The sequence below is a fragment of the Anthonomus grandis genome, chromosome 8 (assembly GCF_022605725.1).
Source record: "Anthonomus grandis grandis chromosome 8, icAntGran1.3, whole genome shotgun sequence".
Classification (NCBI taxonomy): domain Eukaryota; kingdom Metazoa; phylum Arthropoda; class Insecta; order Coleoptera; family Curculionidae; genus Anthonomus; species Anthonomus grandis.
This window is the reverse complement of record NC_065553.1, coordinates 17,890,087-17,904,548: the sequence shown is the minus strand read 5'-3', so window position 1 is coordinate 17,904,548 and position 14,462 is coordinate 17,890,087. Positions and strand designations below refer to the sequence as shown.

The 14,462-nt window shown below is 32.5% G+C and overlaps 1 protein-coding gene across 2 annotated transcripts; it reads right to left on the bottom strand.

The window, feature by feature from the left end:
- Positions 1–3,067: 3,067 nt before the first annotated feature.
- Positions 3,068–6,841, bottom strand: LOC126739891 (uncharacterized). Of its 2 annotated transcripts, none has more exons than XM_050445714.1 (5): positions 6,090–6,841; positions 5,853–6,029; positions 5,596–5,694; positions 5,368–5,528; positions 3,068–5,312 (listed from the first exon to the last, which is right to left on the bottom strand). In XM_050445714.1, exons 1-4 carry the CDS (start codon positions 6,277–6,279, stop codon positions 5,395–5,397), a joined length of 600 nt encoding a protein of 199 aa, XP_050301671.1. In that variant the 5' UTR covers positions 6,280–6,841; the 3' UTR covers positions 3,068–5,312; positions 5,368–5,394. The 2 variants fall into 2 exon arrangements, with proteins under 2 accessions (XP_050301671.1, XP_050301670.1); XM_050445713.1 differs by having other exon boundaries at positions 5,596–5,775; positions 6,090–6,839.
- Positions 6,842–14,462: the final 7,621 nt, after the last annotated feature.

Sequence of the window (14,462 nt, the reverse complement as noted above, 5' to 3'; positions counted from 1 at the left end):
TTTTACCAAATCTTGTACGAATTTTAAAAAACGCTGAAATAGGTGTGCAATGAAATTGTCCAAAGAATATGTGTACAAATTTTCAAAATTATATCCGATCAATTTTTTGAGTTATGCACATTTTGTCGAATTTTTTAAATAAAAAATTATTTTTTTATAAAAATATTTTTTTTTCAAAATCTTGTACGAATTTTATAAAACTCTGAAATAGGTGTCCAGTGAAATTGTCCAAAGAATATGTGTACAAAGTTTTAAATGTGTATCTTATCAATTTTTTGAGTTATGCACATTTTGTCGATTTAAAAAAAAAATATTTTTTTTATAATAATATTTTTTTTTCAAAATCTTGTACGCATTTTAAAAAACGCTGAAATAGATGTGCAATGAAATTGTCCAAAGAATATGTGTACAAAGTTTCAAATTTGTATCTCATCAATTTTTTGAGTTTTGCACATTTTGTCAAATTTTTAAAATAAAAAAATTATTGTTTTTATAAAAATATTTTTTTTTCAAAATTTTGTACGAATTTTAAAAAACGCTGAAATAGATCTGCAATGAAATTGTCCAATGAATATGTGTACAAAGTTTCAAATTTGTATCTCATCAATTTTTTCAGTTTTGGTAGACTTAAAATTAGAAAAAGAAATACATTTTCTTAGACATGATGACTGATCTTAATAATGTTACTCTTATCTTACAACAATGTAATTTAGTAATATTCAACTTTTTTTTCCAGATAAACCCCTAAGTCTCTCCACAAAAGAACCAAAAACGGGTACTCCAGGCGATTCTAGCACTTATCGCCGTCCTGGCGGCTACCGAAAATTCTCCGAATCATTGGTGTATGCGTTAACTTACCCCATGTTCTTTCAAATGCTGTTCGCTATCACACGTTTGGGCAGATCACCTAGAAAAAAAGTTATCATCGGTTTTCCTTAGACAGTTTTCGCCGCGGTGTGAATTAAACGAAAAAAGTTTCATTGTGTATATATATATTGTATTGTAACGTGAAAATATTAACTATAAACATTTTAAGAGACAAGATGAATTCCGACAGTGCGCGTAAGAACGTATTAAGGAAGCTGTCGTTTTTGGGATTTGCTCAGGTAAGAATTTTCTTTCTTCTCGCCATTAAATAACCAATAATATCATAATAATAATTACGAATTAAGAGAATATTCCTGCAACAAAATATATTCTCAGACAAGGTTGTGAGTTGAAACCGTTATTACTAATCACTGGAATAAGCCTGAAGTGACTTGATTCATTTAAAATTCAGGGATGTGTTATTTTTTGTCGAGATTGTGAACCAATGTGAATCAAAAATAACATCAAATTCAAGTTTTTTAATGGAAACACCTATTTCTTATTCCATTTTTAATTTCTGCATAGAATTTTAAGTATATTTTGTATAATATGCCTTATACCTAATACTAACATTATTAATAAATTTGCAACTGTTCAAGCTGTTTTTTCATAGTTTTTTTAACAGGTATATTTAATGTTGACACCATTTAATCTCATAAAAACAGTAGGTATTACTTTACTTAAATGTCAGTAAGTATCAAGTGGAGGATATGGCGACAAGACTCGAACACAGGCCAAAGTGTGCGATCTGTTTAACAATACGTACCCGGAGAGGCCGATTACACGTTCGGTAGTAAGCAAAACTGAAAAAAGTATAGAGAAATTCAAAAAAATCCACATAAATCAACTCGACAAGTTGCTGCAGAACAGTCGGTTTGTAAATTATGTGTTCTAAAATATTTGCATGGGACTAAATGGCCTCCATATAAAATTCATTTAATTCAGGAGCTTATTGAAAATGATCACATTCGCAGAATAGAGTTTTTTGCGAAATAATGATGAATAAATGCAAATCCACAATTTTTAAGTAAGTAAGTTTTTTTTTATGGTTCTGTAAATAGGCAACATTTTCGTTATTAGGTACCAGAAAATCCACACTGGAGTATGGAAAGTCACACACAATTTCCCAAGAAGTTAAACGTATGGGAATTGTGGGTACCTATTTTATTGAGGACGCACGAAAAATAATTAGAGTGGCTTCAAAATCACATAGTAACTAGCTTAATTGCATTTTATCCAAATGGTGAAAACCCATTTATACCGGCAGATTCGATATGGTTCCAAAAGGATGGCGCCTCCCCCACACTATTCGCGAACAGTACGAGATTACCTTACCATCCTTTTCCCAAATAGATGGATTGGAAGAGGGGGGTTTTATTGAATGGCCAGCAAGGTTGCCAGATTTAACCCCATTGGATTTTTATTTATGGGGTTATCTAAAATCTAAAGTTTATTTTGATAGACCTGAAAGTTTAGAAAAATTAAAAAATAGAGTTAGAGCCGAAATAGAACAAATCCGGCCTCAAACAATAAGTTAAGTATTACAAGAATTTGACTTGGTTACTGTCAGAAAGTTAATGGACAACAATTTGAACATTAATTTTAATTTTTTTGTTTTTGTATAAACTGTTCCAAAAATTCATAGTTATTTATAAAAAATTTAATGGCAAATTTCTTATTAAATATTGAGGTTAGGTATCGGACATAGTATACAAAATATACTTAAAATTTTAAACAGAATTAAAAAATAAAATGGGTATTTCTATTTTAAAAAATAAAGTTGATATACCTACTGTATATTTGTCGAATATATACACCTAAATAAAAATGCTATTACAGCACATTATAACCTCCAATAATTTCATAGCATTTTAAAAATTTATGACAAGGTGATAACCTATATTTATTTGATGAAAACTTCAATTATGTACCAATTATGTTGGGAAAAGTGCAATTTTTCCCAGCTATAATTGTATAAATCGTCGGCAAATTCACGAAGTGGCGAATATCAGTTTCTTATGTTTTCAGAAAATGGCGTCTAAAGTTTATGGGATTATTCAAATCATTGTATTTTTTAAATTACTTCGAATATTAACCTCAAGTTTTAACTGGGGATTGTAGGGGTGGGATTATTTTGCATACCTAGGGAAAAAACGAGACTTTTACAATTGTAACACACAAAAAAAACAACATTCGCCTTTTTGAAGTACAAACTTTATTGCCGGATTGACATTCGCCTTACAAAAAATATCATAACGGTATCCTTAAACATGCTAAAACTAAACAAAAAAGTAGGTAATTATCGAAAAAAATACCACTCTTAAACAAAAAATAGGAAATATAAACACTAAACAAAAATTACCAAAACATTATTTTAGTTGGGTATGTAAGAGAAATCTTTTAATGGGGCAGATTTTTAAAATATTCCGTGTATTCGACGCCACGTATGACAGGATTTTTGCCCTCACATAAGGATAATAAGGATTTATATTTTTTTTCGGGAATTTTCTGAAGACCTTTATTTAGTCTAGCTATATGTAATTTAAATAAGTTGACATTTCGTGGAAGTGTTATTATTCGGAAACTTGTGTCAAAATGGCTATTTTTAAAAGATATTTGGCTTAGTTCTGACTTGTTCATCATTGTTACAAAAATTTTGGTCCAGTTTATAACAACTTTCCCAAGTGGATCATCAGCTTGAGATCTAAGTATTCGCAAATCCTGAGACAATTTCTTAAAATCATGAAAGTCATAAAAATTCATTTCGACCACAATGTACGGATGTACACGCCTTGCTAATTTTATAATTGGTATAATTTGACTTGGTAAAAATTAATCTCCAGCTACTTTTATGGCTCTATTGATGGCACTGTGGGCCGAATCTCCCTCACTTTGGCCGTGGCAAGTTTCAAAAAAATAATGATGAACGCTTTTAATGTTTTTGCTTTGTTTTGAGTTTTTGTTTTGTCCAAAACACCCATCTGAAAAAAAATTGACTGTTTCAGCTCCTTTATTGTTACAAACTTGTAAAAATCTGTAAATGCATGATGCTATTTCTGATGCACCTCTTTTACTTTGAGTTTAATCCCAGGTATAGCAATAACAGTCTTTTGACGCTAGATCATAAATTGTGAAGTTATAAAAACTTAGGCGTTGCTTGTAAAAGAGTGCACTCTCTTTAAAAATAGGAAGATGTATGACCTGCTGTAGATCAAAAACAGCACTGATATGTTTGTTGTTTTCAATTGCTCTCTGCTTACTATCTTGCTTCATTTCTCTTACTTTCTACTTTTCACTTTGGTGTTTTTTAAAACTCTCCAATAAGCTCCTCTTTTTTACTTCGTCAGCAGTGTAGTATGTAAAGTAGAGGTGACAAATATTCTTTTGAAGAATCTGCGCGACAAAAATGAGATTCTCCCCTTGGAAACATGTTTATGTGATTTTCAATATCATTTTTAAGCTTACTGTTGCATTCTTTCATTTTGCATGTTCTTGCACCTCTTCTTTCCTTCTCTATAACACCTGTATTCTTTTTCTTCATTATACAAGTCCTCATAAACTTTTCCGAAATACAAAATGTATTTAGAAATAAAACCTTACAAACCTGAATTTTCTTCCCAAAGAACGGCAAATACCAGTCGTTTCTGTGTCCTTTCCTAGAGTAAATTTCTTGGAACTTAGGAACGCCAGTTTCAATTAAACTGCACAAATATTGCCTTTGTTAGTTCTAAGGAACCAAGACCATAAAACTCCGTAAATTTTTCTTGTCGCTGATCATTCGTAAATAAGTGACATTTTCTTCCAAATCTCTTTTACAATAATTTTACAGGCTTCTTTAAGCAATTTTGGAGGAGCGATATTCATTGTATTTGGAATTACAAATGGTAGCCCAGCTGCTTTTCTAAATTTGTTTTCTTTTAAATATTTTACTTTACTTCGTTTTCTCTGACGAGGTATTTCAATTGGACTGCCCTCAACTTTAAAATCTGCAGTATTCAGAACAGTCTCTTCGTTAACCTTGCTTTCTTGTCTGCTTTTGTGGTTTATGCAGTCTAAATTTTGGTCAAAATGAGGCCAACAAAGTAAACTATTACACCTATGGCAAGCCGCCCAAACTTCTTCCAGACAACCACAAACTGCGCAGTGTTGTTGAATATTGCCGTTAAAATCAGACTTTGAAAACTCAGCGAATTTAATCTTGCTTTTTTTTTTTGTTTTGTCGTCCTACTTTTGTAAGGCAATTATTGTTGTCAACCACTTCGTAAATTTTACAGTTAGTCTTTAAATTTTACAGTTAGTCTTCCCATAATAGTGCTGCATACAAAGGAAGTAACCACAACCGCAAAATTGTGTACCTTGTAAGGTGCACTGTTCAAATTCGCAATTTACGGAATCAAGAATAATGTCATCAGAGCAATCCATCTTTGTATCTTCTAGTAGCACACCTGAAAAAAAAAATAAACAAAAAAGTGGGCGTGAAATAAAAGACTAAACAAGTACCTGTTTTTGGTTCCACAGTGCATATTATTATATCAGAAATGATATTAACTTTTTTTTGTACAAAACCTGAGGATCTTTAACAATTTGAGGGTCTTCCAAAGTTTTACCTAAAATTTCTTTTGACTTTGAAAAAGGAAGATTATTATCCAAAGCAAAATCTCCTAGAAAAGAAAAAGAAAACTGTCTATAATTATTATGATAAAATATTAGGATAGTTTTAAAACTTACCTGCTAATATCTCGAGAACAGTACCACGTTCTCCGCTTTTTGGAATTATGCAAATTTTGGAACCTTCGGATTCGTCATTTAGTTTGGAGATTTTCAAATCTTTAAACAAAAGTTTTTTTACGTTAGATAGTGGAAGATTCATGTTAGTATCATCCGAACTATTAGCAGAAGAAATAATTTCTTGAAGAGAAAAAAAAACATTATAATATTAGACAAATTTCTTACATTAATCCCCACCTAAACCACCTAAAACTCACCTGTTGACTTATCCAAAATACTTCCATGCTCTTCTCTTCTTGGAATTATGCTAATTTGGGAACCTTCGAATTCGTCATTTATTTTTGAGTTTTCCAAATTTGTAAGCAAAAATTCTTTTACTTTAGATAGTGGAAGATTGTCAGTATCATCCCAACTATTATCAGAAGAAATAGTTTCTTGAAAAAAATGAGAAACAGTATAATAATAGACAAATTATAGTAATATCTTAAACTCACCTGTTGATTCCTCCAAAACACTGCCATGCTCTTCAGTAGCGATAATTTTTCCATAATACCATTTTTCTTTATATTTCATTTTTACCCTGCAACCGATATCAAGAACACTTTTTGTTTTATCGGCACACTTTAGTTCTTTAAAATCCACCACGTTCTTATCTCCATCATCCCACAACACTAATGCATCCATTTTTTTTTTGTAAAAACGATGTTTACAGTAAGAAGACACAGAACACACTAACCTTTTTTGAGGTTAAAACACTCGCCAATTTAGTTCGTAAACTGGCGAATTCCATATTCGCCCACAGCCGGTAACTTAAAAAGTGTTTTCAAAGAGGCGAATATGATATATATTAGCCTGTTTGAAGAAATGTTATTTGATATTTTGTTACTTACGCCTAAACTTAAATATCGATTAACTTATTAAGGGGACAGAATAAAGATTCGCCACTTTAAGAGTTTGTTCGGTGTTCCCACTTCTATCGAATAACGATATAAGCCAAAAATCACTTTTTTTTTATATTCGCCACTCTGTGAATTTGCCGACGAAATGTACTTTTAAAAAGATCATATATTAGTATTTATGAAAGTTTGTTTACAGTAGTACACAACTTGAACTCAACTGTTTTTGTATTCAAATAGGACAATACGTTTCTTTTGATACGCAATTTGCTATAATGAAAATATCAGCTTGCCGGCCCGCGTATTACCATTCTTTACTATTATACAGAGCAACTGTGCTCCGAAACGCAGTGGAGAATGGCTTAGCAAATACGCGTATGCTTAAATGCCATTATTTACTGCGATTCAGCACATCGCCCAAATCGTAATACTCTGAATCGCAGTAAAATTTGGAAGTAATATAGTCGCGGTATTTAAATACCAATTTTTACTTAACCCCAGCCACTTAATTAAATTTTATAAGTTAGAATATTTTTGCGTATATTTGATACATCGTTATTATAAAAAAAATATTAAATAAACACTAAAAGTCTAAATAAAAATAATTTTAACATATTTTTTACAAGTTTAGAGTTGTTTTCTCGTGGGGTCCTCTGGTTTAAGACTATATGTCACAGTTATCGATCGTGAGAAAATCAACTTTTTATAACAACACGCTTATAGTATACAGACTGTCACACATAAGATTTACAAGAGGACAAATGGACCAAAAATTTCATTTTTCGGCAAAAAGTCATATTTTATAAAAATGTTTGCTTGCAAAACAAATATGATTCACAAAAAGAAAATTTTGTTTATTTGTACAGGGCTCGCAAAAACTTCAAAAACGTGATTTTTTTCCCGAATAAAGAACCATTATTTTTTTGTTTTAAAGCAAAATGTCATAGAAAAATGTATTTAGAATAACACTTTCACTAAAATAATGTTATTTTAAAATTTTAAAGGCAGTCAACATTTTGGGAAAACAAGAAATATTGAATATGGAGAGGGAGCGCTTGAAGAGTAAATTATTAGATTTTATTCTTATTTGTTGCTATTTCAAGCTGCAGTAATATTTTATTTGTAAAATTAAAAATTAATATTTCTGAAAATCATGTTTTTGTTATTTTTGTAAACCCTGTACAAAAAAATCAAAATTTTTTCTTTGTGAATCGTATTTATTTTACAAGCATAATTTTTTTATCAAGAATGACTTCTTGTCGAGAAATGAAATTTTTGGTTCATTTGTGCTCTTTTAACCCTATCCGCCGAGGATAGTCTGTATATTATCTTGTTACGTTTAAAAATCTATAAATGTCATTTAAAATTTAAAGGTTAATGTCTACCGTGTGATTTAGCATTTGGGATATTTTCTGTGATAAAGAGTAATACGAGAATATACGAGAGTTTCGTTTACGTTTTTTAGTAATTGCCCCTTTCTGAGTTGAGGGTCTTCCCGACTGAACTCTCTTGGCTCCAGAAGTAAGGCCTGGTCTTTTTTTACGCCTGCTAATGGATCCAGGTTGCACTCCTATATTTGCGGAATATCGCGTTTTTCTAACCCCATTCAATTTTATAATTGAATTTGTTAAATCAACAGATCTATTTTCTGTAGCCATTTTTGTAAGCCTTATGAAATTTAAATTTAGCTCTTCAATAGCGAACAAATGTTTCTTTTCAATAACTTCGCCATCTTCCGTTTGCGTAATGGTTATTGAAGATATCTTATGATGGCTTTCTTCTTTATTGCTGTTATTATTTTTGATATCACATTCCTTGGAGCTAGCATCCATATTTTCAAAGAAATCTTCAGAAACGTCATATCCGAGACTTAGCTTTGCAAGTGTTTTTTTATCATTTGTAGTTAATAACGGAGCATTTTTAAAAACTATACCACATTTTTCTTGAACAGCACAAAGGTGTTTACAAAACTTACCGCTAGAGCCATAAGGACAGTCGCACATTACTAAATCGATATCCACTGTGTATATTAAAAATTGGTCTTCATTACTACTTACTGAATACATGTATTCATTAATTTTTTCTACAGTCATATTTTGAATTTTGCCACAAAATTTCATGTACAGAAAATTATTTTTCGTTGATCGATTATTGGCAAATAATAAGATGTGTATTTTATGGTATGACTCAAAAACATTGACTATAAAATCAACTAAGGCACACATATTAAATGCTTTGCATCGTTGGAAAACGATGTCTTTGAATCTGCGTATTGAAGATTCTACGAAATTGTTTGTGTTGTTCCCCCTCGTCATCACATTTTTTCTAAAACACAAACACCATTCTTCCTTTCGTAGCCAAAATTTGTTTACATAAGTTTTTAGGTCATATTTCTGAACGATACTGTCATTCATAAATTCATTAAAATAGTCATTGGCCTCTTCAACTGTTAAAGCGTACATGATATGTTGAAACAACTTCATTACATATCTTCGGTTTTCTTTCAGAATGTTATTGTGGCTATCCCACAACCAACGCCAGAAAGCCTGGCAAACATGAAAAATTCAAAGATATAGAATAGGTCTTTCATTTTCCGATGTAGAAAATACAGATAATAGAGCATTTCTTTCCGCTGCGCTATCGTCTGTCATAAATACTTGTGGATAAGGGGAATTACCAAAAGAGTCTTCTGGAAGAGTTTCTTTTAATAAATTGAATGCTAGGGAATAATTTGCTTCGGTTTGTGCGGTGTGTAAGATGCAAGCCAATGGTATAGCCCCAATTTTTGAAGCACTAAACATAAATGTAACGCACGTATTAGTCTGGTCGCAGGAACACTAGAGTTTACGAATACTACTTCACTGGAAAACCATTCTTTATGCGCACGTAGCATTATTGGAGTTAAAATGACAACAATAAGTGGATTTTCTCTAAGTGCTATTTTAGCCATTTCACTTTCCCTATATTGGATAGACTTCTTTTGTAAAACGTTTAACACACTTAGCTCGTCACGTTCTCCAAAATTAGTGGATCGATTCAGAGTATTACGATTTGGGCGATGTGCTGAATCGCAGTAAACAATGGCATTCAAGCATACGCGTATTTGTTAAGCCATTCTTCACTGCGTTTCGGAGCACAGTTGCTCTGTATAATAGTAAAGAATGGTAATACGCTGCCGGCCAATATATACTGCTACGGTATACAGGGTGGTCCGCTTCAAACGTCATTAATTTCAATACGTAATGGGACAACTCCTTTTTTTATGTAGCAAATCAGATATTTCTTTTTCTCGTAGTTCCATATTTTAACAAACTTTTATTGAGAAAATTAACACGATTAATCAGTATGCACAAAATCATAACTTAAGACAATAATTTATCATACTCAACTGTGACACATGCGACCTCATTAACCCATCCCCAATTCATCTTATTAATTTAAACGTGCGTTTAAATTTGAATCAACTTAAGTCCACAAGCCATTTTGCGCCTCTATTTACACATCCTTCCGATCCCTTTGAAACCAGAAGCAACACAATCGTCAGGATATTCGGAGTTTATCCACGTGCCGTCCAATATTTACTAAATGGGTCATGCGGCCCTCCCATTCCCCGACGGCTTCTCCCGAATGATGATTTTCGATTTTCATCAGATTTTCCGGTGGCTCTTTTCCCTTTCCCTGCCTAACATTGTGCAGGTTGTCCTAAAAATGGCCGCATGTAACGTCAAGTGACACTGACCTTGTATGATGGCGCCCTTATTCGCTTTTGGGCCCGGTTTAGCACCGGATTTGATGTTTGGGGTAGCTTTATATACCGGGAATGATCGAAAAAATGTTTTCAGAATATTGTTATATTCAGTTATCGAACGTTTTATGTTTTTTTTTAATTGAAATTTTTCGTTACAGCTATAAATTTCATTTATATATTATACAATATAAATGAAATTTATAGCTGTAATAAAAAATTTAAGTTTTAAACAGTTAGGTAAAACGTACTTTTGTAAAGCCTGGTAACCCTGCAGTTGATCCATTTTTCACAGTGAACTTTCTACAAGCACTTTAAGGACCTTTGACTAATCACCTAGATTTTGAAAATTTCTCGCGGTGGTTGATGATATTTTACGTAGTTGGGACTAGAATTAGCTTCGATAGGATTCAACCAGGAAATATAACGTCTTACGATTTATTGCACGTTCAAACTTAACTATTTTATTTCTTTTGGCAATTTTTGCACGATGGAATTCAAACATTGACTCTAAATTGGCAAATTAAAATATAAATTAAATTTATGATTAATGCTTAGTTTGACAGATGCCCTAAACATTTTCAATATATTAATTCATTTCATAATTAAATTAAGAGACAAAGCTCGCAAAAAATATACTCGTCAAAAAAACTCTCGTGAATTTCACATATTACAGGCAATTAAAGAATTATACTAAACACGCAATTAATCGCGAAAAAATTACTTTTTTCAAGCAAATGTCTGTAGAAAAGGGTAAAGAATTTTGGAACAAAGCAAGAAAACTTAATTTTACTAAAAAAAAGATTGACCCTATTCCTGAAAATCTCAATTTACCCGAGGACTTTTCGAACACCGTGGGCCCTACTAATTTAACATCATTAGGAAAAATTAATTTTTTTAATTTAAATACATTTAGTTACTTTGAGACGGAATTTAATATAAGTCTTGTAACTGAAAATAAAACTGTCGATATCGATGGTGATGGAATTTAGAGAGATCTTAAGCTATGTCGTCCTTTTTGTCTTAAGCCATTAGTCAATATTTTAAATTCTTGCATCTTAGAAAACCAATTCCCCGATGATTGGAAAAAAAGCGATACTCATTCCTTTACCAAAAATACCTTGTCTAATAAGTATTCTGCCTGTCATTTCAAAAATCTTAGAATCTCACGTATATAACGAAATAGCTGACTATGTTTATAATTTAAAAATTACTCCTGATTGCCAGTCAGGGTTTCGTAAATCTTTTAGTACAATAACAAGTTATTAGTATTGTTAATGATATCAGGGTTAAAGAGGATTCAAAGGAAATAACTTGCCTAACTCTTTTAGATCTAAGTAAAGCATTTGATATCATAGATCACCAAACGCTTTTGGCAAAACTGCACTATTATGGTTTTTCGGCAAATGCGATACATTTTCATAGCTCTTATCTTAAAGATCGGTTACATTGTGTCCGAACGGTGAATGATGGTGAATTTAAATTTTTAAGGTTTTTGTCATTTAAAAAAGGGGTCCCTCAGAGTTCCATATTAGGCCCCTTACTTTTCTCTTTATACAGGGTGTTTCACTTTTTTGTAGCAGGACTTTAACAGTATTTGGAAAAATTAATTTTAAGGTAGGTTTCTCATATAAATATTGATCGTCAAACTTTTTGTTTCTGAGATACAGGGCGTCAAAGTTTCCCAAAAAAAAAAGTTTTTATTTTTTAATATCCGAACTATCAAAGATATTGAAATCAAAATTGGTATAAACAATTCTAGGATCAAGGGTCATAATCGTAAATAATGTCATGTTTCTACGTTGGCCAGTGGCGGAGATATGACTAATTAATAATTTTAATGTGACTAAAAAAGTAGCACGCCACTGCATTAAGTCGATTAAACGATCATTTCTAAATAGTGCATTTAATTGTAAACAAAAATGCCCTCTTGATATTTTTTCGTATCTGACTCCGTTTTCTCCTCAAACTGGGTTGTAAAAATCACTTAAGATTTGAAGATTAATTTATTTCAACCGTCTAATAAATCGCAACATAGAACAATACCACAAATACTTATAACTTATTTATAACAAACAACAGATTACAAGAACACAACAAACAATTAACAAATTTAAAGAAGGTGTTCGAAATGTGAACCATTTTCTGCAATACATAATTCACATCGACGAATAACCGAACGCTAAATGTTATTTAAAAATGGTACTATTTCATTACAAGCAATCCTAATTCTATTTATAAGGTCATCCCTTGTTGGAACAGGTGTCGCATACACTCTTTCTTTTAAAAATCCCCATACTGAAAAGTCTAAGGGGTTTAAGTCTGGGGATCGTGGAGTCCAACCAGTATCCAACCAGTTTTGCACAATTCTCCCATAATGCGCAGGACAACCGTCAAGCTGGAACCAACTCCGTCTCCTTAAATTTAAAGGAATATCTTCCCACATATTCGCATGCTCCCGTTTTAAAAATTCCAAGAAGGCTGCAGCATTTACCGGTGGTGGCAAAAAATATGGTCCAAAAAGCCGATTGTCATAAATACCAATCCAGACATTAACAATAAATTCATGCTGGAAGTTTCTTGGTCGAATTCCATGTGGATTTTCATGCGCCCAAATGTGCTGATTATGGAAATTGACCACTCCACGCCGAGTGAAGCACGACTCATCGCTCCACAACACGTTATTTAAAAAACCTGGAGTATTATTAGCTGCATTAAGAATCCAACGACAAAATGCAGTTCTTTGTTTTTTCTGATCTCCTGGTTGTAATCTCTGAACAGGCTGCAAATGATAAGGACGTCTATGATCGCGTCTTAACACTCGGTAAACACGGGAAGCTGAAATTCCTAAACCAGCGGAAACTCTTCTAATACTTGTTGTAGGATCTCTGTTGAACTCGAAAATTTACATTATTTTCATTTCCTCGTACATTGCCTAAACCATTCTCAATAATTTGTCGATGGACTCTTACAAATACAGAAGGATGTGGATGCCTTCTAATCGGATACCTGCGCATATACATATATACACCCTGTATCAACCAAACCAATTTTAAAAAGTGGTCCCTCTAACCCAATTAACATTCCTACTGTTAAAGTTTTTTTTCCGTTTCACGGTTTAGTCGCAATCGAGCACCGCGATATTAAATGGACACCTTGTATCTAAATATATATCTAAAATGACCAAACAATAATATATTTCTATTCCTAAATATTTTGACTTGGCCCTATACATCCTGATCAGCTGCCACCACCTAAAACGATATTACAGCGGTGGCTGTATGATCAGCTATAGCCAGGTCAGCTACACGCGATAAAGTTGATGCAGCAGCATCACAAGCGTTAAAATGAGAGCGGCTTATATCGACCAGCTGCAGAACCATACATCTAAAAGAGATAGGTATTGTGCTGACGCCGAGTCTGTGCCGACAAAACGGCGTTGCCAAGTGACACTAAAGAAACTTGACATATTTATGTATCTCTTGATATCTTTTTGCTGTTTTAGCAGATACTTAAAGAAATTTTGGTCTTTAAGAGCTTTATTAACATCAGTTTAAATACAAATTTAATAATGTCTAAGAATATTACATAGTTTCAAGCTATTACGACACATAAGAATTTACTTGTGATTGTTTTGCGCGTACAGCATCGTTATGGCAACATTGTAATTGAATCGCAGCTGTAACCGCGATTTATCCGGCTTCTTGAAAACCCAGTTGGCGCTGAAATGCGCCACGCGAAGCTAACTAAGCGTCCGTAAAAGCTGTCTGAAATCCAGTATAGGACTCGGCGGGAGAAAAGGGGCCCGATTACGTCACGATATTGTCGTAAGAAAATAAGCATAGAATCAAGAGGTTATTGGTGCGGGTGGTCATTTTTCTTTGGTGGATTAATATAGAATTTTAATGGTGCATGCGGTCTTGTCTTTTTTTTTTTGTTTGACAAAGTGGCATTTTAAAGAATCCGCTCAGCGTAATTTGGTATTTTGGCTTTTATGTAAATATTTGAGGCTTATTGTGTAAATTTACTTTGAGGGGCGGTATCAGAGAGAAGAAGTATAATGGTGTCGTTGGTCGGTTTTTAGTCAATTATTTGTCATTAGGAAAATGATAATAGATAGTCTTAAATAATAAGCGGAAGTGATTTAATTGACTAAAAATTATCCCTTTTTTTGTATTTTGGGAACATTCTTCATATTTGTTGAGTGCATTTTGGTCAATGGCAAT

Bases quoted from the DNA above. Each gene is read 5' to 3' on its own strand.
- LOC126739891 (XM_050445713.1), bottom strand. From the start codon at position 6,279: ATGGATGCATTAGTGTTGTGGGATGATGGAGATAAGAACGTGGTGGAT. The intron at 6,030-6,089 runs GTGAGTTTAAGA...ATTTTTTTCAAG, and splicing joins TGTTTTGGAGGAATCAACAG to AAACTATTTCTTCTGATAAT. The intron at 5,529-5,595 runs GTAAGTTTTAAA...TTTCTTTTCTAG, and splicing joins TGTTCTCGAGATATTAGCAG to GAGATTTTGCTTTGGATAAT.